This window comes from Hypanus sabinus, chromosome 8 (genome assembly GCF_030144855.1).
Source record: "Hypanus sabinus isolate sHypSab1 chromosome 8, sHypSab1.hap1, whole genome shotgun sequence".
NCBI lineage: Eukaryota > Metazoa > Chordata > Chondrichthyes > Myliobatiformes > Dasyatidae > Hypanus > Hypanus sabinus.
In genome coordinates this window covers 1,901,549-1,928,211 of record NC_082713.1, presented here as the reverse complement: position 1 = coordinate 1,928,211, position 26,663 = coordinate 1,901,549, and the positions used below count along the sequence as shown (strand labels likewise).

The 26,663-nt window shown below is 46.2% G+C and overlaps 1 protein-coding gene across 7 annotated transcripts in view; it reads left to right on the top strand.

The window, feature by feature from the left end:
- Nucleotides 1–26,663, top strand: part of arhgef6 (Rac/Cdc42 guanine nucleotide exchange factor (GEF) 6) — a 251,316-nt gene that overhangs the window by 198,850 nt on the left and 25,803 nt on the right. For all 7 annotated transcript variants that reach the window (XM_059976675.1, XM_059976677.1, XM_059976674.1 and 4 more), the window contains 4 exons: nt 4,384–4,530; nt 11,471–11,557; nt 11,680–11,758; nt 25,766–25,905. In XM_059976675.1, coding sequence (XP_059832658.1) covers nt 4,384–4,530; nt 11,471–11,557; nt 11,680–11,758; nt 25,766–25,905 — 453 coding nt within the window. The remainder of the gene's footprint in view (nt 1–4,383; nt 4,531–11,470; nt 11,558–11,679; nt 11,759–25,765; nt 25,906–26,663) is intronic.

Genomic DNA, 26,663 nt, shown 5'->3' with positions numbered 1-26,663 from the left:
GAAAGCATCCAGAGAATTGGCCTCCACCGTCTTCCGAGGCAGTGCATTCCACACCTCCACAACTCTCTGGGAGAAGAAGTTTTTCCTCAACTCTGTTTTAAATAACTGACCTCTTATTCTCAATCCATGCCCTCTGGTACTGGACTCTTCCCAACATCTGGAACATATTTCCTGCCTCAATCCTATCAAATCCTTTAATTATCTTAAACGTTTCAATCAGATCCCCTCTCAATCTCCTCAATTCTAGCGTGTACAAGCCCAATCTCTCCAATCTCTCTGCGTAAGACAGCCCTGCCATCCCAGGAATCAATCTAGTGAATCTACGCTGCACTTCCTCAATTGCCAGAATGTCCTTCCTTAAACCTGGAGACCAAAACTGTACACGATATTCCAGGTGTGGTCTCACCAGGGCCCTGTACAAATGCAAAAGAACATCCTTGCTCTTGTACTCAATTCCCCTTGTAACAAAGGCCAACATTCCATTTGCCCTCTTCACTGCCTGTTGCACTTGCTCATTCACCTTCATTGACTGGTGAACTAGGACTCCTAGGTCTCTTTGCATTTCTCCCTTACCTAACTCTACACCGTTCAGACAATACTCTGCCCTCTTGTTCCTGCTTCCAAAGTGGATAACTTCACATTTATTCACATTGAATGACATCTGCTAAGTATCTGCCCACTCACCCAGCCTATCCAAGTCTCCCTGTATTCTCCTAATGTCCTCTTCGCATGTCACACTGCCAGCCAGTTTAGTATCGTCAGCAAACTTGCTGATATAGTTTTCAATGCCCTCATCTAAATCATTGACATAAATCATAAAGAGCTGTGGTCCCAATACAGAGCCCTGTGGTACCCCACTAGTCACCTCCAGCCAGTCCGAGAAACACCCATTCACTGCTACCCTTCGCTTTCTATCTGCCAACCAGTTTTCTATCCATGTTGAAACCCTGCCCCCAATGCCATGAGCTCTGATTTTACTCACCAATCTCCTATGTGGCACCTTATCGAATGCCTTCTGAAAATCTAGGTACACAACATCCACTGGCTTACCCTCGTCTAACATCCTTGTTACACCCTCAAAAAACTCCCAACAGATTAGTCAAGCATGATTTGCCCTTGGTAAATCCATGCTGGCTCGTCCTAATCCTATTTCTGCCATCAAGATGTGCCACTATTTCGTCCTTAATAATGGACTCAAGCATCTTCCCCACGACTGACGTTAGGCTAACAGGGCGATAGTTCTCCGTTTTCTCCTCCCCTCCCTTCTTGAAAAGTGGGATAACATTAGCCACTCTCCAATCTTCCGGAACTGATCCTGAATCTAAAAAGGAGAAATGCAAAGAGACCTCGGAGTCCTAGTTCATCAGTCAATGAAGGTGAATGAGCAAGTGCAACAGGCAGTGAAGAGGGCAAATGGAATGTTGGCCTTTGTTACAAGGGGAATTGAGTACAAGAGCAAGGATGTCCTTTTGCAGGGCCCTGGTGAGACCACACGTGGAATATTGTGTACAGTTTTGGTCTCCAGGTTTAAGGAAGGACATTCTGGCAATTGAGGAAGTGCAGCATAGATTCACTAGGTTGATTCCTGGGATGGCAGGGCTGTCTTACCTAGAGAGATTGGAGAGATTGGGCTTGTACACACTGGAATTGAGGAGATTGAGAGGGGATCTGATTGAAACGTTTAAGATAATTAAAGGATTTGATAGGATTGAGGCAGGAAATATGTTCCAGATGTTGGGAGAGTCCAGTACCAGAGGGCATGGATTGAGAATAAGAGGTCAGTTATTTAAAACAGAGTTGAGGAAGAGCTTCTTCTCCCAGAGAGTTGTGGAGGTGTGGAATGCACTGCCTCGGAAGACGGTGGAGGCCAATTCTCTGGATGCTTTCAAGAAGGAGCTAGATAGATATCTGATGGATAGGGGAATCAAGGGATATGGGGACAAGGCAGGGACTGGGTATTGATAGTGAATGATCAGCCATGATCTCAGAATGGAGGTGCAGACTCGAGGGGCTGAATGGTCTACTTCTGCACCTATTGTCTCCTGTCTATAATGTTGAGCACTCGCTGTTAGACCGCATATCGCCTTGCACACTGACTCTTCTGACGCAAGCAGCAGCAGGTGACCTAAATGAGTATTCAGCATCAGTCTTCACTGTGGAAGAGACGAGCAGTGTACCAGATGTTGAAGGGTGTGAGGGAATAGAAGTGAGTGCAGTTGCTATTATAAGGGAGAAGGTGCTCAAAAAACTGAAAGACCTAAGGGCACATAAGTAACTTGGACCAGATGAACTGAACCGTAGGATTCTGAAAGAGGTAGCGGTAGAGATTCTGGAGGTATTAGTGAAGTTCTTTCAAAAATCATTGGCATGGTGCCAGAGGTCTGGAAAATTACAAATGTCACTCCACTCTTTAAGAAAGGAAGCAGAAAGAAAATTTTAGATCAGTTATCCTGACCTCAGTTATCGGAAGATGTTGGAGTCAATTGTTAAGGATGAGGACACAGGACAAGATAGGACAAAGTCAGCATAGTTTCCTTAAGGGACAATCTTGCCTGGCGAACCTATTAGAGCTATTTGAGGAGGTTACACGTAAGATAGATAAACGGGGTGCAGTGGATGTTGTATACTTGGACTTTCAGAGGGCCTTTGACAAGGTGCTACACATGAAGCTGCTTACCAAGTTAAGAGTCCATGACGTTACAGGAAAGTTACTGGCATGGTTAGAGTATTGGCTGATTGAGGAGGCAGTGACTGGGTATAAAAGGATCCTTTTCTGTTTGGCTTCCTGTGACTAGTAGTGTTCCACAAGGGTTGGTGTTGGGACTGCTTATTTTTTATACTGTGTATCAATGATTTAGATGATGGAATAGATGGCTTTGTTGCTAAGTTTGCAGATGATATGAAGATTGTTGGAGGGACAGGTAGTGTTGAGGAAGCAGGTAGGCTGCAGAAGGACTTAGACAAATTAGAAGAATGGGCAAAAGAGTTGCAAATGAAACACAGTGTAGGAAAGTGCATGGTCATACACTTTGGTAGTAGAAATAAATGTGGGATTATTTTCTAAATGGGGAGAAAATCCAAAAATCTGAAATGCAAAGGGACTTGGGTCTCCATGTGCAGAACACCCTGTAGGTTAACTTGCAGGTTGACTTGGTGGTGAGGAAGGCAAATGCAGTGTTAGTATTCATTTCAAGAGGTCTAGAATACAAGAGCAAGGATGTGATGCTGAGGCTTTACAAGGCACTGGTGAGTCCTCACCCTGAGTATTGTGAGCAGTTCTGGGCCCCTCATCTTAGAAAAGATGTGCTGACTTTGGAGAAGGTTCAGAAGAGGTTCACAAGGATGACTCCAGGATGACAAGGAACATTTGATGGCTCTGGGCCTGTAGTCGCTGAAATTTAGAATGATTAGGGGGGATCTCATTGAAACCTTTCGAATGTTGAAAGGCCGAGACAGAGTAGATGTGGAAGGGGTGTTTCCCATGGTGGGGGATTCTAGGGCAAGAGAGCACAGCCTCAGGATAGAGGGTCATCCATTTAAAACAGATGCAGAGAAATTTCTTTTGCCAAAGGGTGGTGAATTTGTGGAATTTATTACCACCGGCAGCTGTGAACGCCATGTCGTTGCGTGTATTTAAGGCAGAGATTGATAGGTTCTTGATTGGACATGGCATCAAAGACAATGGGGAGAAGCCAGGGCAGTGGAGCTGAGGAGAGGAAAACAGGATCAGCCACAGAAGAGCAATAACACCTTTGGTTATCCCAGAGAAGCCGCTGTGTCAGAGCGTGCCACCACCCTACTGGAAGTACCGAGAAGTTAAATAGGTTAGGACTTTTATCCATGAAGTATGAGAGAATATTGATGCGATTTGAAAGAGGTATGTAAAAGAATGAGGGGTATAGTTAGGGTAAATCCAAGCAGGCTTTTTCCACTAAGATTGGGTTAGGTAGAATTAAAGGTTATAGGTTAAGGGTGAAATGCTTAAGAGGAATATGAGGGGGAGTTTATTCACTCTGAGTGGTGAGTGTGTAGAACAAGCTGCTAGTGTGCTAGTGGAAGAGGTGGATTCTGGTTCAATTTCAACATTTAAGAGAAATTTAGAGAAGTACATGAATAAGAGGGGTTTGGAGGACGATAGGATTAGGCAAATTAATGGCCTGGCGTGGGCTGAGAAGCCTGTTTATGTACTGTAGTGATCCAAGATTCTATCTCTTCACATAACTCTGTTCCAATCTCTGGTTGTCGTCGTTGCTTTTATGATGCATCTTGCATTTTACTGCTTTTGCAGTGCTATATAAATAAACTGTAAATACTGCTGAGACTATTGTTTGAGAAACTCTGATGTGTCGTGATTTTAACCATTCTGGTTGTGTTTGTTACCAGAGCCAGAGTCAGGAATTGCGGAAGAAGAAGCAGCTTGAGTTGCAGATCCTTTCTGAGCAGATCCAGGGCTGGGAGGGCGAAGACATCAAGTCCCTTGGAAACGTCATCTACATGTCCCAGGTCTTGGTGCAGTGTGGCGCAAGTGAAGTGAGTTGGCCAAGTGCAAATGAAGAATTGTTTAATGAGTAACGGATCTTCTCTTACTGCCTTCCAATCACTGCTTTAGAATCTGATTTTTACAAAACAAGACACTGCACTCAATTTCATTGCAATGCTGCTTTCCAGGTTTTACACTTTTGGGGGTGACACCCTGTCCTGAGCTGTGTTTAGATTGGAGTTTACTGGGCTGTAAGGTGTTGATATAGGGATTTCTCTGCTTGCAAGGCAAGAAGATGAGGCACAAAGTCTAATAGGAGATGTTAGGTATGATCCCATTGCAGAAAGGCAGTAGTTTAATTGAGGCACATGAGGTTATTTTATGCATCAACAAAGATAAATTAGATCAGATCATCATATAAATCCAGAATAGAGTTGGTTTCATTCATGAAGACCAAACACGAAACTTGTTCACCAATATCCATAAGGGAGGAAGCATTTCATCATGCTTGATGTTTGCTATCCTTTGAGATGGTCCAGCAATCAGCTCATCATTATAAATGAGAATCTAGCTTTCGCATTACTGTTATGTACTTGAGTCAGTTCTGGTCTCCACACTGTGGCAAGGATGTGATTAGCTCAATAGAGAATACTGAAAAGATCCACAGGGATGTTTCCTGTTTTGGAGGGCTTGAGTAATTGGAAGAGATTGCACAGGCTGGACCTGTTTACCCTTAAACAGAGGAGGCTGAAAGGCAAAAAAATGTATCAAACAATGACAGGCATCAAAAGGATAGATGGCCAGTATCTGTTTCAATGGTAGCTAGGGGTTCTAAAGAGGTTTAAGATGAGATTTAAGGGGGTATCTGGGGTAAATATTTCATGCAGAATTGATAACTGGAGGTTCATGAGACTGATCCCAAAAATGAAAGGGTTAATATGTGAGCAGCATTTGATGGTTCCGGGCCTGTACTTGGAAGAGTTTAGAAGAATGAGGAGGCAGATCTCATTGCCATCTATCAAATATTGAGAGTCCTAGATAGAGTAGATCGGGAGAGGATGCTTCCTATAGTGGAAGAGTCTGGGACCAGAAGGCATGGCCTCATAATAGAGAGATGTCCATTTAGAACAGATGAGCATTTTTTTTTAGCCAAGGGTGGTGAATCTGTGGAATTCATTGCCACAGGCAGCTCCAGAGGCCAGTTTATTGGCTATATTTAAAGTGGAGGTTGATAGGTTCTCAATTAGCCAGAGCATCAAAGATTACAAGGAGAAAGCAGGAGAATGGGGTTGAGGGGGATGATATATCAACCATGATGGAACAATGGAGCAGATTCAGTGGGTCAAATGGCCTTATTTAGGAGAGGTGATCTGATAGAGGTATATAAGATGCTGAGAGGCATTGATTGTATGGATAGTCAGAGGCTTTTTCCCAGGGCTGAAATGGCATGAGAGGGCACAGTAGAGAAGATGTCAGGGATAAGTTTTTTACTCGGAAGAGTGATGAGTGTGTGGAATGGGCTGCCAGCAACGGTGGTTGAGGCAGATACGATAGGGTCTTTTAAGAGACTCCTGGATAGGTACACGGTGCTTAGAAAAATAGAGGGCCAAGGGTAACCCTAGGTAATTTCTAAGGTAAGGTAAGGTCATGTTCGGCACAGCTTTGTGGGCTGAAGGGCTTGTATTTGTTTTCTATGTTTCTATTCCTTTATAACCACATAACAATTACAGCCCTTCTTGTCCGTGCCGAACGCTTACTCTCACCTAGTCCCACCTACCTGCACTTGGCCCATAACCCTCCATTCCTTTCCTGTCCATATACCTATCCAATTTTTTTTTAAATGACAAAATCAAACCTGCCTGTACGACTTCTACTGGAAGCTCGTTCCACACAGCTACCACTCTCTGAGTAAAGAAGTTCCCCCTTGTGTTACCCCTAAACTTTTGCCCCTTAACACTCAACTCGGGTCCTCTCCCGAATCTCCCCCACCCTCAATAGAAAAAGCCTATCCACGTCAACTCTATCTATCACCCTCATAATTTTAAATACCTCTATCAAGTCCCCCCTCAACCTTCAATGCTCCAAACAATAAAGACCTAACTTGTTCAACTTTTCTCTGTAACTTAGGTGCAGAAACCCAGGTAACATTCTAGTATGTCTCCTCTGTACTCTCTTATCTTATTGTCCTTTGTCTTATGGACTTAATGAAACAAGCTACCTGATGAGGCAGTGAAGACAGGAACAGTAACAATGTTTAAGAAGCATCTTGGCAGATACTTCAATAGTCAGAGCACAGATAATATACAGCATGTGGGATTAGTGTTGATAGGCATGATAATTGTCATGAGATTTGTTGGTGAGATGTAGAGAGTGATGGTGAGGGTTGTTGGTGAGATGTAGAGAGTGATGGTGGAGAGGTTATTGCAGAGATTGAGAGAGGTGGTGGAGGGTTGATGGTGATATGCAGAGAGTGATAGTGAAGGGTTTTTGTAGAGAGTGATTGGTGGTGAGATGTAGAGGGAGATGGTGGAGGGTTGTTGGTGAGATGCAGAGGGAGATGGAGGGGTTTGGGGAGATGGAGAGGGAGATGGTGGAGGGTTTTTGGTGAGATGCAGAGGGAGATGTAGGGGTTTTTGGTGAGATGCAGAGTGATGGAGCAGGGCTTTTGGTGAGATCCGAAAGAGATGGTGGAAGGGTTTTGGTGAGATGCGGAGGGATGGAGGGGTTTTTGGTGAGATGTAGAAAGTGATAGTGGAGGGTTTTTGGTGAGATGTAGAAAGTGATAGTGGAGGGTTTTTGGTGAGGTGCAGAGGGAGATGGTGGAGGGGTTTTTGGTGAAATGTAGAGAGTGTTGGTAGAGATTTTTTGGTGAGATGCAGTGAGTTGTGGTAGAGGGATGTTTTTGAGACTGGAAGCCCCAATTAGCGGTCTACTTGGGAACTGGTAGTTTCTGCTCTCTACCACTTTGGATAAGAGCAATGAAGACATAGTAAGTTTGCAGATATCACTCAGATTGGTGGTGTCAGAGGCAGTGAAGAATGTTATCAAGAACTACAGTGGTATTTTGATCAGCCAGTGAAGTGTGCCAAAGAATGGCAAATGTAGTTTAATTTAGATTAGTACATTTTGGGAAGTCAAACTGGATTAGGACTTTCACAGTGAAATGTGGACCCTTGGGAAGTGTTATTAGGTTACTTAAGAAGGTGTTAGGATATGTTGACCATTAGTTAGGAGACTGATCTCAAGAACCACAAGGTAATGTGCAGCTCTTATAAAACTCCGGGTAGATAATACTTGCAGTATTGTGTTCAGTTGTGGTCACCTCATTATAGGAAGGATGTGGAAGCTTTAGAAAGGATGCAGAGGAGATTTACTAGGGTGCTGCCTGGATTAGAGAGCTCTTTTGAGGATGGGCTGAGTGAGGCTTTTATATTTGGAGTGAAGGAAAATAAGTGGTGACTTGATGTAGGTGTACAGGATGATAAGAGGCACAGATAGAGTTTGGCAGCCAGGGCAGGGGTAGCTAGTACATAAAGGGGCATAATTTTAAGGTGATTGGAAGAAATATAGGAGGGATGTCAGAGTAAGCTTTTTTGCTTATAGAGTGGTGGGTGCCTGGGTGGTGCATTCTATATTTATCAGATTAACTCAACAAGAAAAGAATATACTTAAGGCATGATTAATTATCCCTTTGGATACTCCAGATTGTAAGTTGTAGAACAATGCATGCAAGGAATTTGCAGCTTCTATTGCAGACTGATTACTCATGTTAAGAGTGTTGGGAAAAATCCATATTGGGTGAGAAATGTAATAGTGAGTTTAGTACAGTTGTGGAAAGAGATGTCCAAGACGTATCCTGGCATTGAATAGTTTGGCATGTTTAAGAGAATTCCCAGGGAAGTTTCTGGAAATTTTGCTTTGTTTATTTTGCCTTGTTTGGGCCACCTCCACCTACGAAAGTCTGCCTTTCACAGGTGGTTCACTTAAACTGCACTGTAAATGTTTTTTTTTGACATTTTCTTTGTATGTTTGATGTCCTCTCTGTAAGGCTGATTCATGATCATCTAACTGTATGGTTGAGTCAAATTGCCAAAATAATTGATGAAGTCTTGCTTTTTGATCATTGATTTTAATTTCCAAATTATCTGACAATGTAAGGCAACAAGCAAAATTCTCATTCACATCTACTGCTCATTTCAGATTTACCACTGGTTCATCTTTGCTCTGAGTAAATGTTATGACCTTATTTGAAATATTCCCTTTTGAGTAAAGGTTAGAGATTTGATAAAAATCTTTATCTTTAAGGTATTAATAATTCAGTGTGCAATTAATGATATTGTCTGCCTACATTTTCCATTTGAAATTTAATTGCTAACCTAAATATTGCTTATTTTTAGATGTAAACTGTTACATTTTCACATCTCCAGAAAGTGGGTGGGACCAACCTTTACCTTGCTGCCTGGTGCCTTCCCCATCCGCCTCACTGAGGTGGAAACTGTGTGTGGGTGGTATCCACAGTTAAAATCTGCATCCCACCACTACACAAGCAGGTTTTGACAACTTAAACATCCATAGTTCATCACTAAATAATATGTATATCTCTACTTCAATCAATCTTGACTCCAGTAAAACTGATCCGGTGATTATTCTGGAGAGTGGAAGTACCTGTGATAAGAAAGTAGTGTACCACAGAGTAGTAGTAATTTCACGAGTTTTAGATAACAACCAAATGCCTCAGTGTTTGACACACTCTACGGGGGTTGAGGAGAATTCCTTACGTTGATGCACAGTTTGATCATCAACCAGATGTCAGCATCAAACAAAGAGCCAGTATCTCTCAAATATCCTTCCTTCTGCCCAAAACGTCCCCCACATCCCATACCTCTGGAGGATTCAGCAAGCTGGCAATGAAATTCTAAGGTAAGTTAGGTTTGCAAAAGAAAAGGTATTAGATTTTTAGCAGGCTTAAAATTGGATAAATCCCCAAGGCCTGATGCGGTTTAGCCCAGACTGCTATAAGAGGCATCAAAATCCACCATTCGTGCTCTCTTCTAGTTGCTACCATCAGGAGCATAAAAGCCAAAGAGAAGGTGTGTAATAGATCAAAATTGGTGGGAAGTTAGAGTATTCAGAAGCTTCTAAAAACCAGCAGAAGGCAACTAATAAAAGTCATAAAGAAGGAAAAGATGGAATATGAAGGTATGCTAGCTGTTAATATTAAAGAGGATACCAAAAGACACATGAAGTATAAAAGAGAGTCAAGAGTAGATAACAGACAGCTGGAAATGATGCTGGAGAGGTGGTAATGGAGAACAAATAATGGTGGAAGAATTGAGTAGATATTTTGCACCGGTCTTCACTGTGGAAGACACTAGCAATATGGTGGAGATTCAAGAGTGTCAGGGGGCAGAAGTGAGTGAAGTTGCCATTATTAGGGAGAAGGTGCTTGGGAAACTGAAAGGTCTGAAGGTAGATAAGTCACCTAGACCAGATGATACATTCCCCAGGGTTCTAAAAGAGGTGGCTGAAGAGATTGTGGAGGCATTAGTCATGATTTTTCAAGAATCAATAGATCTTTGCATGGTTCTGGAGGACTGGAAAATTGTAAATGTCACCCCACTCCTCAAGAAGGGGGAGAGGCAGAAGAAAGGAAACTATAGGCCAGTTAGTCAGATCTTAGTGGTTGGGAAGATGTTGGAGTTGTTTCAGGGTTCTTGGAGGTAAATGTTAAAATAACCCAAAGTCAGCATGTTTTTCTTAAGGAAAAATCTTGCCAGACAAATCTGTTGGAATTTTTTGAAGAAACAACGGGCAAGGTAGACAAGGGAGAATCAGTGGATGTTGTATACTTGAAGTTTCAGAAAGCTTTGACAAGGTGCCACACGTGAGACTGTTTAACAAGCGAAGAGCCCATGGTATTTCAAGAAAGATACTAGCATGGATAGAGCATTGGCTAATTGGCAGGAGGCAAAGAGTGGGAACCTTATCCTGTTGGCTGCCAGTGACAAGTGGTGTTTCACAGGAGTCTCTGTTGGGACCGCTTCTTTTTACGTTATATGTCAATGACTTGGATGGCAGAATTGATGGCTTTGTGATCAAGTTTGAGGATGACACAAAAATAGGTGGAAGGGCAGGCAGTGTTGAGGGAGTAGAGAGGCTACAGAAGAAATTAGATTAGGAGAGTGGACAAAGAAGTGGCACATGGAATGTAGCGTCGGGAAGGGTATGGTCATGTATTTTAGCAGAAGGAATGAAAAGGTAGACCATTTTCTAAATGGAGAGAAAATTCTAAAATCTGAGGTGCCAAGAGACGTGGGAACCCTTGTGCAGGATTTCCTAAAGGTAACATATGTACTTTGATTATAAATTTGTTTTGAACTCTGAATTTTGCGTGTTGGCTTTGGGAGACAGTTTTGAGTCCCATACACCAGAATGGAGAATAGTAACAGAGGCATTCTCCAAAAGGTTGTCAGTTAATCATGAGGGATCATTTGTTTCACAATAACCCATTCTGTAAGTAACATTTCATTCCTCATTTATTTAATTATATATGAACTCCCAGATCCCAGTGCTACATTAAGACTTGATCTCATGTCTCCTTACCATAATCCCAGTAGTTATTTCCCGGAGAAATTTCCTGGTAGTGCTTATGTGTATAGTCAGTGAGTCAAATAGTTGCCACTCCTGGTTTTCTTTTGTTCTGTTTTAATCCACTCCTTTATTGGTGTTTTGTATTTTACAGTGATGTGAGCTTTTGACCAGTGCAGTGGGTAGCTTTGATCAAAAGGCAGGGATATCAGAGTCATGAGATATCTTATTAAATAGCTCAACAGTGTTCACCAAAGTTGCAATAATCAGAGATTTCTTTTACCTTTTCACTTGCTTGCATAAATAAAACTGGAACTGTTGCACAATGTTAAAACTGAGATCCTTTAAGATGGATCTGTTAACATGCTAAGCTGATTGTTATTGATATGAATTCATCCATAGGAGAAGGACGAGAGATACTTCATGCTGTTTTCCTCTGTGCTACTGATGCTGTCTGCAAGCCCCCGCATGAGTAGCTTCATCTACCAGGTGAGTAAAGGTCAGGAGGGGACAAGGTGAAGTGAGAGTAACAAAGGTTTTACCATAAGCACATTCTGTGTCAGGGATCAGAACATGCTTTCTGGTGAAGGCTGTAACTTTCTTTTCTACAGGGGAAATTGCCATTGACAGGAATGACTGTAACAAAACTTGAGGAGAATGAAAGCTTCCATCACGCCTTTGAAATTACAGGTTGGCTGTCAAAGTTGTCTGGTTATAAACTAAATCTCTAGTGCGTAACGGTAGAGTCATGAAAAATAACGTTATGGATATTTATATCACTTTATATTTTAATAATTGATTCATGATTAAATTTTAGTTTTATTTGGTTTTATTGGTTTAATATCTTCAAGATATGTTGCAATTACAGCAATGCAGGTAATTCTGCCTCTGGTTTGCAGTGTTCCTTTAAAATGTCCCTCCCACATTGTGACCTTCCCTCAATACACTCCATCCCACAGTATGACCCTCACTCAGGATTGCCCTTTTTTAAAATTAGTCACATTTGTCTCATTCTAACTTCATTTTAAACTCAGCAGCAACCAAATACGAAGTTCAATTAACTAATTTTCAATGCTTTCTTTGTGGTCATACAGAGGAGAAAGAGAGTGAATCTGTTCTAAATTGCTCCATTTCAATGATGATACTTTTGTTTAAAACCTTAGGATGCCCACGAGCTCCACTACCACGTGAAACCACTCTGTCTGTTACTTCAGTTATTAGTTCCTTGGCAACTAAGTCAGTTGCAAAGTTTTCATTTACTTCTTTTTGTCAACTTTTAATTCTGACTCTTCTGTAGTCATCCTCTTCATAAACCTGACCAGTGCGTATTACTTGCTCTGCTACCTACAAGATCGTGGCTGGAGAGCTGCTGACCAGCCTTGCACTTGCACTGCTGCTGAGCAGCCTTGTGCCTGTATGCAGGACCACTGACGACCAGACACGGCCACCCACCATGGGGCCATATTGAAATGTGAACCTCCCTCAGTACCACCCCTCCCACAGTGACCCTTTCTCATTACCCTCCCTCCCACAGTGTGACCCTCCCTCATTACTACCCCTCCCACAGTGTGACCCTCCCTCAGGACTGCCTTCACACAGCTTGACCCACTATCAGGACTGCTCCGTTTTGGTAGCAAAACTATAAAAGTTTATTTACAACACATAGACACAAGACAATCAATAGTTACAAAACAGTAGTTACACTTAAATTACAATACAGCCACTACTGTCCAAAAAATAGTCTATGCTGCGGGGCAGCCGCTGCTCACGGAAATCCCCCAGTGTGCACGCCATGACCGGGTGCTCTCTCTCCATGGACAGCTGGGCACGAACGTATCCTTAGAAAAAGGGCAGGCAGTCAGCCCAAGCAGCACCCTCCACCTTCCGCCACTTATACCCTTGGATGGCCATCTTGGCCAGGCCCAGGACCAAACCCACCAGGAGATCCTCCTCTCACCCCGCCCCCTTCAGAACTGGGTGCCCGTAGATTAGGAGTGCAGGTCTAAAGTGCAGCCAAAAACGAAGCAGCAGCTATCTGAGGAATCAAAAAGCGGCAGCAACCTCTCACATTCTGTGTATACGTGGTACACTGACTCCTCCCGCCCACAGAGCTTGACAGCTGAATGGGCTGTTAGTGAACTTGCTCAGGAATCTGTTGTACCGGACTGCCTTCCACCCCAGGTCCCCAGTGTATAAGGGACGCACCCCTGCATAATGAGATTTCCACTGCGGACCTCCTCTGCTGCCAGATGGCACCATGGACCCCCAAGGCGAGTCTGTTCAGCAGATGAAGGCGAGGAAATGAAAGGTGTGCAAGAGCAGCACATGCAAGAAATGCTATGGAGCGTCACGGAATGGCACGGTGGGCATTCCCGAGAGACAGCTCACATCATGCAGGACCCTCTCCCGGGTGGTCTCCTGAGACCTGGATCCGACAAGCACATTTGGTGGTGGTGCAGCTGGAGCCCCTCAACTTCCCCACACCCACCTTAATAGGATTGGGACCAGAGTCCCCAGCAGAGGGAGCGCAGTTCCCCAACGGTGCAGGAGCACCATGCCCAAATGAGGCCAGACCTCAAACCCTCTACAATTCCCAATAGAAGCAGGGTAGATCCCTCAGAGGGGCATGGCCTACATCGTCTGCTGAGATTCGCATGCCCTCCTGCAGGTAGTTTCCCTGGTGGAGAAAATGCATCATCGGCACGTGCCACCTCAGAGGCTGGCTGCAGTACCTATATCTCTGCAGGGTCCCGAGGCAGAGAGCTGCCAGCTGAGTGTGCACGCACCAAGGACTGGCTGCCCTCTGTGATTGGAAGACTCAGGACTGCTGCAGTGACCAAATGCCCCCTGTTTCCCCAGAAGTTCACCAGCCTCTTCTCAGTCCTGGACACAAATGCCACGGGAGGGATCAATGCAGACAGCTGGTATCAGCTGATTGATCACTAAAACCCTCCCATGGTATGAGATCGCACGAAGGAGGCCCAACCAGCGCCCCAGCTGGGCAGAGATCTTCATCTCCAACTCCTGCCAGTTCTCTGACCAGGCCTTCTCTGTCAAACTCAGGGAGATTCCCAAGTAGAGGAGGTGCATGGTGCTCCACACAAATGGCCTCAACCCCTCTGGTAGGGAGTCCACCTGTCACTGACCCACCAGGAGGCCTGTGCTCATCTCCTAGTTGACCCTGCAGAGGACACAGCCTAGAAGACCTGCTAGCATCCTCGCATCCTCTGCAAGTCAACCGGGTCGGTGACCATGAGGAGGATGTCGTCTGCATAAGCTGACGGGACAATCTCCGTGTCCGGTTCATGCAGAACCAAACCCATTAACCTCCCGCAGAGAAGGCACAGGAGTGGCTCCATGCAAACTGAATAAAGTTGTCCCGACATGGAACATCCCTAGTGCAACCCCCTCTCAAAGCATAAGGGCACTGCCAAGGACTTACTCATCTTCACCAAGCTCTCTGCAGTGGTGTATGCCAGTCGAACGTGGACAACAAAGTGTGGTCCGAGCCCAAGCGCTTGCAGGGTCCCAAAAAGGCACTCAAGGTCCACCCTATTGAAGGCCTTCTCTTGGTCTAGGGAGAGAATGGTGACTGACAGACCAGCCTTTTGGCACAGGCGAATCAAATCCCAGACAAGGTGGATATCGTCCTGGATCGATCACCCCAGGACTATGTAGGACTGATCAAGGTGGACCACCTGCGCTGGCATGGAGCCCAAGCGATTGGCCATCGCCTGGGCAAAGACCTTGAACTCTGCGCTGAGGAGAGATCTGAGTGCCATTTCCACAGGCAATGGAGATGCCCTGTCTTTGGCAGCGGGACCACGACTGCTGTGTGCCAAGAAAGGGATATCTCACCCGTCACCATGCTCTCCCCCAATACCCCTGCATAATCAGCCCCTAGGATGTCCCAGAAGGCCTGAAGAAACTGCACTGGTAACCCTGGGACTTGCCTGTCTTCAGCTGGTTGAGGGCAGTGGTCAGCTCCACTAAAGATAGCAGTGCATCAAGCCGATCAGTACCCCCAGGGCTGACCCTTGGCAAGTCCACCCACAGAGCCTTTTGCGCAACCTCTGTATGAATCTGGCAAGAAAAGACCCTTGTAAAAGGATTTTCAACACAATTCTCGCCAGATCTGTGATGGAGGAGCCATCCTCTGCCAGCAACTCCATAAGCTGCCTGCGAACACCCCTCCCCTTCTCGAGAGAGTAGGAAAAGTTCGAGACGTGGTCCAGATCCTGCAGCATTACGTAAGTGCCTCAGGACCTCTCCAGCTATAGGTGCCTCAGTGCCTCCTTCCTCTGCTGATACTCATCCCAGAGGGGTTGGTCCCCATTAGTCGACCCCCCGACTGCCATTTATGTTCAGGGTCGCAACACTGAACTTCATGGCGCATTCTTACTGAGACCCCTCAGCGGAGCCCCTAGATGAAGGACTGGAGCTTTCCTTCAAGCCCTCACCTGCCCTCGCCCTGTAACCCTTCTCCAGGGACTTCTGGCGCTGCTCCTTGCGGGTCACCTCAGCTCTTCTTCCCTCCTTTTGGAGGATCATGCGGATTGACTGGACGACTACTCCCAGACCTGACCAGCAATCATTGGCCAACTGGGCCTTGAAAGCTTTCCTCCAATAATCCTGCACGAACTACTGGTTCTCCTTAAGAGAGGTGAGCCGTGACTCTGTCCTGGGCTCGAGAAAGTCGGCCATTTCGGCCTCAAAAGAATCCCCCTCTTCCCCTCACTGGGTGCACCACTCTCATCCCCCTCCTGGCAGCCGTCACCGACACTTATGTGACTACCTCATTCCTCACCCTCACTGTAGACCCGACCACAGGCTCTACCCCATGTCCAGGACCAGCGACAGAGGGAAGCCCCTCCTCCTCTGGATCCAGAGTACCTGCCAAATCTTGGACACGAGTATGCTGGGTCGTACCCAACTCTACAACCTTACCCCTTCCCTGCAAAAAACCACTGTGAGTCCCCTCCCTCCTGACCTCTTGGGGGACACTCCCTTGGTCTGGCTGCATGGCTGCACCAGCTCCCCTTGTGGACTGCATGCTCCTCTGCTGGGCATGGCCTCAATTGAGGCAACAATCTGGGAGACCAGTCCCACTGGTGACCCATTACCCATAGGCGACCCCTGTCACACAGGGCTTTGCCCCTCCCCAGGGAGCATGCGCTCCGAGTGCACAATTCCAAATGGGGGCAGGGCCACCTCCCAATACGGCTCCCTTTCAGTGGCGCTGCTCACTGGCCCGGAGGCTGCGTGTGCTGGAGATGTCTTCGCAGCGCAGAGCTCCTGCACAACAGGGCTGTCCTCCAGGACTGGAGGGAACAAACTCTGCACACACAGTCTTAACGCGGGTGTGCACCCTCCTCCTCCCCCTGAGGTTCCTGATCTCCCTCACAAAGTGTGACTTATCCCTTACGACTGCCCTGTCACAGCGTGACCCTGCCTCAGGACTGCCCCTCCCACAGTGTGACCCTCCCTCAGTACCACCCCTCCCACCGTGTGACCCTCTAACCGTACCATCCCCCCCCCACAGTGTGACCCTCCCTCAGTACCTCCCCTCCCACAGTATGACCCACCCTCGGTACTTGCCCTCCCACAGTGTGACCCACCCTTGGTACCGCCCCCCCCACAGTATGACCCTCCCTCAGTACCACCCCCCCACAGTGTGACCCTCCCTCGGTACCACCCTCCCACAGTGTGACCCTCCCTCAGTACCACCACCCCCACAGTATGACCCTCCCACAGTGTGACCCTCCCTTGTGTACCACCCTCCCACAGTGTGACTGTCCCTCAGTACCACCCCTTTCTTTTACAAAACTACAAAGGTTTATTTACTTAAAAATTCTTAAAATACAAGCATCAAGTTACAAGACATTGAACAAATTCAAATTAAAATATTATTGCAGTCTATAAAATAGTCAATACTTTGGGGGCCCACCATTCCTGTAAATCCCCCACTGTACCCATGGTATTTGCATGCTCCCTCTCCAAGGACAGCTGGGCATGAATATATCCCTGGGAGAGAGGCAGGCAGTCCACTGCAGCAGAGCCCTTGACTTTCTGCCTCCTGGACCCTTGAATGGCCATCTTGGCCGGCCCCAGGAGCAAGCCCACCAGTAGACCCTGCAAAAGACCTTCCCCCTTCAGTACTAGGTGCCTCTTTGCGACCCGCCCCCTTTCGTACTGAGTGTCCATATATAAGGAGCACGGGCTTGAAGTGCAACCAGGACCTGACGAGCAGCTCCTTCAGATATTCAAACCGGGGCTGCAACCTCACACTGCATATAATTGTGGTACATTGACTCCTCCCGGCCACAGAATGGACAGATGGATGGAGTGTCAGTCAACCTGCTTAAAAACCTGTTGCACGGTACTGTCTGATGCAACACCTTCCACCCCAGGTCCCCAATGTACACAGACTTCCACTGGGGATCTCTCCTGCCAGCAGATGGTAAAACAAACCGCCACTGCGAGTCTGGTTGGCAGACGAAGGCAAGGAGGTGAAAGGTGTGCAGGTGCAGCCCATACATGAACTGCCATGGCGCGTCACTGAAGGGCGCAGTGGGCATCCGTGCAAGGTGGCCCACATTAAGTGGAACACTCTCCCACAAGTTATCTTGACGCCTGGGTCCAATGAGCAATTCCGGCTGATCAGGTGTTAGTGCAGCCAGAAGCCTCCACGCACCCGAACCTCCTCGACACCAACCATGATAGGATGGGGTCCCCCTCACAGCCAGTCCATCACCCCCACTGGAACAGGAGTACCCTGTCTGGTTGAGACCCAACTCCATACATGCAGCAGTTGTCGATAAAGCTAGGGCAGTCTTGAGAAGGAACAGGAGTCAGGTTGAAGGCTCCACAAGACATCAACCAAGTCAAAGGCTGCACATAGCTTCTTTAACTTCCACACTGATGCTCCCCTACTCTGGGGACCAGAGCAATTGCTGTCTTCGAGGGGACAATTGCAATCATCTCACAGGATGACATAACCTAGTTTATGGAACCCAGCAAAGCACACCCCTTGGAACAAGCACACCTGCATCAGGTTGGGCCCAGGTGCCTACGCATTGGCAAAATGCATTGGCACAACATCCTAGTGCCCACTGAGATGAAGCAGATGGCCTGGCACATGTTCCTGAATCTGCAATATCTCAGGTTGGGAAAAAAGGGCTAACAAGATGGCCACTCTGCTGGAAATGAAGCTGAGGTGGCTTATGTGGACACCCCTCCCTTCCACCTCCACCATTACAGTGCCAGGTTGTTTCATCTCCTAGAACAGTGCAGTTCCTGCAAGAAGCACTTTGAGAGAGCAGAGAGATGATAGATCTTAAGGAAAGAGGTGATGGATCTATGGAGAGCCCCTTCTGCTGCCATTAATATTACTACACTGAACTTCATGACGCAAGCCTCACCAGATCCTTATCAAGAAGGAGAAGACCTCTCCTGTCTTCACCCTACACCCCTTCTCCAGGGATTCCAGGAGTCTTTCAAATTGGCATCTGTCTTTGTGGGTCATTTCAGCCCCCTTCTTCTTTTGGTGATAGTGTGTGTGGACTGAACAACACTTTGTAGACCTGACCAGCGACAGTGGTCAGCTGGACCTTAAACGATTTCCTACAGTATCCATAAAACCATAAGACAGAATTTGGCATTCAGCCCATCAAGCCTGCTCTGCCATTCCAGCATGGCTAAATTTTGAGGCTGTGCCCTCGAGTTCTAGATACCCCGACCATAGGAAACATCCTCTCCACATCCACCCTTATTAGTCTTTTCAACATTTGGTAGGTTTCAGTGAGATCCACACATATTCTTCTAAATTCCAGTAAATACAGGCCCAAAGCTGTCAAACTCTACTTGTATGTTAATCCCTTCATTCCTGGAATCAACCTCGTGAACCTCCTTTGAATTCTCTCCAATAGCAACACAACCTTTCTGAGAAATGGGGCCCAAAACTGTTGACAATACTCTAAGTGGGGCCTGACTAGTAACTTGTAAAGCCTCAGCATTTTCTCCTTGCTTTTACGTTCTCCTAAGTTCTCCTGCACCTCTAATGTTTGAAACTTCTCCCTGTGTAGATATTGTTCCTTTTGCCAACATGCATTATCGTACATTTCCCAACACTGTATACAATCTAACACGTTTTTGCCCATTCTTCCAATTTGTCTAACTCATGCTGCAATCGCATTGCTTCCTCAGCACTACCTACCCCTCCACTTCATATCATAGAACATAGAAATTTACAGCACCTTACAGGCCCTTCAGCCCACGATGTTGTGCGGACCATGTAAGCCACTCTAGAAACTGCCTAGAATTTCCCTTGCGCACAGCCCTCTATTTTTCTAAGTTTCATGTACCTATCTAAGAGGAACTTAAACGACCCTGTTGTATCCACTTCCACCACTGCCGCCAGCATTCCACACGTCCATCACTTGCTGTGTGAAAAACTTAACCCTGACATCCCCTCAGTACTTATTTACAAGCACTTTAAAACTATGCCCCCTCATGTTAGCCATTTCAGCCCTGGGAGAAAGGCTCTGGCTATCCACATGATCAATGCCCTTCATCATCTTATGCACCTCTATCAGGTCACCTGTCATCCTCCGTCGCCCCAAGGAGAAAAGGCCAAGTACACTCAACCTATTCTCATAAGGGTACACCCTCTGATCCAGGCAACATCCTTGTAAATCTCCTCTGCACTCTCTCTATAATATCCATGTCCTTCCTGTAATGAGGTGACCAGAACTGAACACAAGTGGGGTCTGACCAAGGTCTTGTATAGCTGTAACATTACCTCTCAGTTCTTGAACTCAATCGCACAGTTGATGAATGCCAACACACCATACATCTTCTTAACCACACTGTCAACCTACGCAGCAGCTTTGAGTGTCCGATCAACATGGACCCCAAGATCTTTCAGATCCTCCACACTGCCTAGAGTCTTACCATTTATATTCTGTCTTTAAATTGGACCTACCAAAATGAACCACTTCACACTTATCTGGGTTGAAGCCCATCTGCCACTTCTCAGCCCAATTCTGCATCCTATTGATGTCCTTCTGTCACCAACAAACTTGCTCACCCACCCTTCTTCTTTATCGAGGTCATTTATAAAAATCAGAGAGAGGAGGGGTCCCAGAATAGATCCCTGCGGAACACCACTGGTCACAGACCTCCATGTAGAATACGAACCGTCTACAATCACCCTTTGCTTCTGTGGGCAAGCCAATTCTGGATCCACAAAGCAAGGTTTCCTTGGATCCCATGCCTTATTACTTTCTGAAGTATGGGGAACACTATCAAATGCCTTACTGAAATCTGTATACACTACATCCACTGCTCTACTGTCATCAATGTGTTTTGTTGCTTTCTCAAAGAATTCAATCAGGCTCAATAAGGCATGACCTGCCTTTGATAAAGCCATGCTGACATCCCTTATCAGATTATGTCTCTTCAATGCTTATAAATCCTGCCTCTCAGGATGTACTCCAACAACTTGCCCGTCACTAAAGTCAGACTCATTGATCTCTAATTTCCTGGATCATCTCTACTTCCTTTTTTGAACAAGGAAACAACATTTGCAAACCTCCAAATCTCCAGTACCTCTCCCATCCCTATTGTTGACGCATTACAAGAGGCTCAGCAATCTTCCTCCTGGTTTCCCACAGTAGCCTGGGGTATATCCACAAACTTTGCCACAAAGCCATCAATTCCATCATCTAAATCAATAATGCAGGCTTAGCTGGCAATTCCCATATCCCGTAAAAGAATTTATAAAAAAAAGAAAAGTAGTGGTCACAATACTGACCCCTGAGGAACACCATTGTAACTGGCAGCCAACCAGAAAAGACCAATTTTATTCCCATTCACTGCCGACTGCCTGTCAGCCATTCCACTATTCATGCCATTATCTTTCGTGTAATGCCACAGGATTTTACCTTGTTCAGCGGTCTCGTGTGGCACCTGATCAAACACCTTCTGAAGATTCAAGTAAATACATCCACTGCCTCTCCTTTGTCCACCCTGATTGTTACTTCCTTGAAGAACTATTAACAAATTTGTCAGGCAAGATTTCCCTTTATAGAGACCATGCTGACTTTGACTTATTTTATCATTAGTTTCCAAGTACCTTGAAACCTCATCCTTAATAATAGACTCCAGCACTTTCCCAACCACTGAAGTTAGGCTAACTGGGCTCTAATTTCCTTTATTTTGCCTTCCTCCCTTCTTAAAGAGTGAAATGACATGTACAATCTTCTAGTCCTCCGGGACCATCCAGAATCAAGTGATTCTTAAAAGATCATGACCAATGCATTTGCTGTCTCTTCAGCACTTTTTCCTTTGTAGTAGTAATGGCACTCATTTCTGCTCCCTGACACTCATGGATCTCTGGCACTCTGCTAGTGTCTTCCACAGTGAAGGCAGATGCAAAGAACCCATTAAGTTCGTCTGCTATTTCTTTGTTCCCCATTACTATCTCAACAGCTTCATTTTCTAGTGGTCTAATATCAACTCCCACCTCCCTTTTACTCTTTATATTACTGAAGAAAGCTCTGGTATCCTACTTTTGTATTATTGGCTAGTCTGCCCTCATAATTCATCTTTCCCCTTATAGATTTTTTAGTTGCCTTTTGTTGGATTTTAAAAGCTTCCCAAACATCCAACTTCCCACTCACTTTTGCCCTTTCCTTGGTTTTTATGGAGTCCTTATCTTCCCTTGTCAGCTACAGTTGCCTGCCCCTGCCAGCTAAGAACTTCTTCCTCTGTGGGACATATCTATCCTGTACCTTGTGAACTTCCCCAGAAACTTCAGCCATCTCTGCTCTGCCATCATCCCCACCAGTATCCTCCTCCAATCCATTTGGGCAAGCTCCTCTCTCATGCCTCTGTAATCCCCTTTATTCCATTGCGATACTGATACATGTGCCTTGTGCTTTTCCAGCTCAGGTTGCAGTATGAATTCAATCATTGTCTCCTAAGAGTTTCCTTATACTAAGCTTCATAATAAAATCTGGGTTATTACACAACACCCAATTGAAGATGGCCTTTCCCCTAGTAGGCTCAAACACAAACTGTTCTAAAAAGTCATCTCGTAGGCATTCCCTCTCTTGCGATCCAACACCAACCTGATTATTCCACTTCCCTTGCATATTGAAGCCCTCCATTACAAATGCGTCATTACCCTTATTACTTGTCTTTTTCAGCTCCATTTGCAATCTCAGCCCCACATCTTGGATACTATTTGGAGACCTATATATGATTCTCATACTGTTTTTTTTTACCTTTGCAATTTCTTAACTCCATCCACAAAGATACAACATTCTCTGACCCTATGTCACCTCTTTCTAAGGATGTAATTCCAACTCAGCCACACCAATGCCTATGCCTTCCTGCCTGTCCTTTTGATACAAAGTATATCCTTTGATGTTAAGCTCCCAACTATGGGCTTCTTTCAGCCATGACTCAATGATGCCCACAATGTCGTACGGGCCAATCTCTAGTTGCTGCAGGAGTTCGTCCACCTTATTCTGAATGCTACGTATATTTAAGTACAGCACCTTCAGTCTTGAATTCTTCGCCTTTTTGAATTTTGCTTCTGTGGTATAAGTTAACTCTAACCTGGTACAATTAATCCTTCGTGAGCTGCTGAAATTCCTCCACAGAGATAGGCTGTGACTTGGTGCTGGGGTTGAGGAAGTCTGGCGTCTTGGCTTCGAAAGAGCTCTCCTCTTCCCCCTCACCACATCCCAAACTCATTGCCTTCCAGGCAGTCATGGCCTGCACCCGACTTGACAACCTCATTTCTCGCAATGGGAGGCCTCACCATAAGCAGTACCCCGACCCTACAAAGTGTTAGAGTGAAGCCTTGCTACGCCTGAATCCAGAATCTGTCCCTGAGGTGGGGCAAGGCCGGTGCCCTGCTCACTGTCACCTCTCAGTACTGTACTTTCTGAACTCGGAGCGATCAACCTACTAACTCTCCTGAAGATCGGACAGAGCACATGGACCATCTGGGCCATGCTCACCTCCATACCCTCGTCACACTCCCTGCAAGCAGCACTAGGATAGTCCCCTCCCTTCTCACCTATTGGGACGTCCTCTCTCTGAATAGCTATGTAGAATGGCGATGCAGGGGTGTTCCAGTTCCCCTCATGCACCAGAGCTGGCTGCTCCACAGTAGGGCATTTGGCTTAAATTGAGGCAACAATCTGGGAAACTAATTCCTCGGTGAACCTCTGCCCACAGGTGACCCCTTTTCTCCAGGGCTCTTCCCCTTCCCAGGGAACACGCGCTCTGGGTATTCAGCCTCAATTGAAGGCAAGTCTGCCTTCTCACACAGACCCTCTACTATGGTGCTGTTCACTAGCCCAGAGGATTCCTTTTAGACTGAACCATCCCCTGAACCCATCACTCACCTCAACCACATCACACCCATCCCAAATTTCCACTGCTACTGGCTGGTGGGGGGAGTGTGTATGGGGGTGGGAGCAAGTAGGAGATGGGTCAACGGAGGAATGCCTAATGTCATGCTGAACCTCTGAGGCAGAGTTGGCTCCTCACACAGTGAGGCCCTCCCTCAGTAATGCCCCTTCCACAGTGCGACCCTTCCTTTCTACTGCCTCTTTTTTTAACAAAACTATAAAAGTTTATTTACACAAAAAATACACAAAGGTCAAACATTCAATATGTAGAAGACAATGAATAAATTCAAGTTAAAATATGATTACTGTCTATTAAAAAGTCAATTTCCCTGGGGGAGGCCACTGCTCCTGGAGCTTCCCCACTGTACCTATTGCGACCTCATGAATCCTCTCCAAGGTCAGCCAGGCACAAACGTATCCTAGAAGAGGGGCAGGCAAGTCGTCTCTGGCAGAACCCTCAACTTTCCGCAAATGGTCATCTTGGCTAGGCTTGAGCAAGCCCACCAGGAGATCCTCCTTGCGCCCTGCCCCTTCACAAACTAGGTGCCCGTATAAGAGGAGAACGGGGCTGGTGCAACCTATGCAGCAGCCCCTTCAGATATTGAAACAAGTTGCAACTTCTCATACTCCATACATGTATGGTACATTGACTCCTCCCGGCCACAGAATGGACAGGTGGACGGAGTGTCAGTGAACCTGCTTAAAAACCTGTTGCACGGTACTGCCCGATGCGACACCTTCCACCCCAGGTCCCCAATGTACAGGAGAAGGACCCCTGCATATAGGGACTTCCACTGCAGACCTCCCCTGCCGGAAGATGGTAAAACAGATTGCCAGGGTGAGTCTGGTCAGCGGACGAAGGCAAGGAAATGAAAGGTGTGCAAGAGCAACCTGTAGAAGAAACTCTGCAATGTCACAGAAGAGCACAGTGAGATGGTTCACATTACATGGGATCCGCTCCCACGTAGACACTCAAGGCCTGGGTCCAACAAGCACTTCCAGCCCATCGGGTGGTGGTTCAGCCAAGACCCCTTCACTTTCTCAAGCCCCCTCAGCAACCACCATGATAGGATGGAGACAATTCCCCCTGCCAGCCAGAGCCCCCTGACTGGATGAGACTAGATCCCATACTCTCAATGGCTCTTGGTAAAAACCAAAGCAGTTAGTTCCCTCAGAGCAGTGCAGCTGATACTGTCCACTGAAAGCTGTGTGCTCTCCTGCAGGCAGTTTACTCAGTGGAGAGCATCGCCAGCGCATGCCATCTCAGAGCGTGGTCACTGTACAGGTATCTCTGCAGGGTCCTGGGGCAGAGAGCTGCCAGCTGGGTGTGCACACACACCAATGACTGACTGCCCTCCGCGAATGAAGACTCAGGGCCGCCGCAGAGACCCAGATGCCTCCTATTGCCCAGCAGAAGTCTGCCAGCTTCTTCTGGGTCCTGGAGCAAATAAAGTAATCAGCCGATAGCATATCATGGAAGCCATCAGCTGACTTATAATCCTTGCCCTTCCCTGGTAGGAGATCACATGAAGGAAGCCAGACCAGCATCCCAGCCGGGCAGAGATCCCAACCTCTTCAGTTTGCTAGCCAGGCCTCCTCCATTGAGCTCAGGTAGATGCCCAAGTAGAGTGCAATTGAAATCACCTCCCGGGATAATGCACTTGCCATGATCTATGGAACCCAGCAATGCAGACACCTCTTAACGGGTGCGACTGCATCGGGCTTGGCTCAGGGGCATAGACATCTACAAAATGCATCAGCAGACCATCTTGGTGCACGGCGAGGTGAAGCCTGGTGCGTTCCTAAACATACAATATCTCAGGCTGGGAAAGAAGGGTCAACAAGATAGCCACCATGCTAGAAGTGGAGCAGAGGTGGCTCATGTGGACCCCTTCTCCCCCCCCCCCAAGCCATTCCCTGAGTCAGTTGGATTCTTCTCCTGGAACAGTGCCGGTTTCCTGCATGACTGCCCCTCCCTCAGTACTGAACCCCCCCCCCCCACAGTGTGACCTTCCCTCAGTACCTCCCGCTCAGTGCTGCCCCTGCCCCTCCCTCATGGCAGTCTCCAAATTAAAGTTGTTTTTTAGTAAAATAAAATAACTCTAGTACTGCTATTTTGTTAAGACACAAAATTCTGGAGAAACTCAGCAGGTCAAGCAACATCTATGAATAGGAATAAACAGTTAATGTTTCATTTTGTGTTGTTCTGAATTTCTAGCATCTGCAGAATCTCTGATGTTTATAGTTTTGCTTGCCCTCTGCCCTACAGGTAGTATGATAGAACGGATCCAGGTATCCTGCAGCAGTGGTCAGGAGCAGCAGGAGTGGGTGGACAACCTTCTGATGCTCACCAAAGGCACTGTCCCTGGGACCTCGGCGACCAAATCTCTGCCTGTATCATCTCAATCGGTACTTAGCTCCCTGTAGTTATCTAATGCATAAACTGAAGTTTTATTTTTCTTAACCAACTTACTTAGCTAGTTAATTAGTAATAATAAAAAAATGTTTGCATTTTTACTGCAGAATTCATTAATAATTAATACAGTTGTGATTTGACAGGGGTACAAGATGATAAGACATATAGTTGAGTGGATAACCAGAGACTTTTCCCAGGATGGAGGTGGTGAATATGAGCGCATAATTTTAAGTTGAGCTGATGAAAGTACAGGGAGTATGTCAGAGATTTGTTTTTTACACAGTGAATGGTGGGTGTGTGGGTAGAGGCAGATACATTAGGGACATTTAAGAAACTCTTAGATGGACACATGATTGTTAGAAAACTGGAGGGCTATATAGGAGGAAAGGGTTAGATTGAACTAGGAGTAGGTTAAAAGGTTGACACAGCATCATGGTCGAAGAGCATGGACTGCACTGTAATTTCTATGTTCAATTTGTGGTTTGTGTCTAGATAAAATAAAAATATCTCAAAAATCCCTTTTTTTGAAGATGTTGAGAGAGCATGCAGCTTGTTGCAAGCAATTCTCTGACGATTCTCTCATTACTTCTATTACTGAGTGCACAGTTCGGTACTGTGACTGTTGATGAAATTATAATCGGAGGTAGACAAGACTAGCATTACATCTTGCCTTAGGTATGGTTCCTTGAAACTGTCATCCCAGCGTGTGTTACATGTGTGTCGGGGAAAGCTGCTTCAGCAGAGAGAGCAC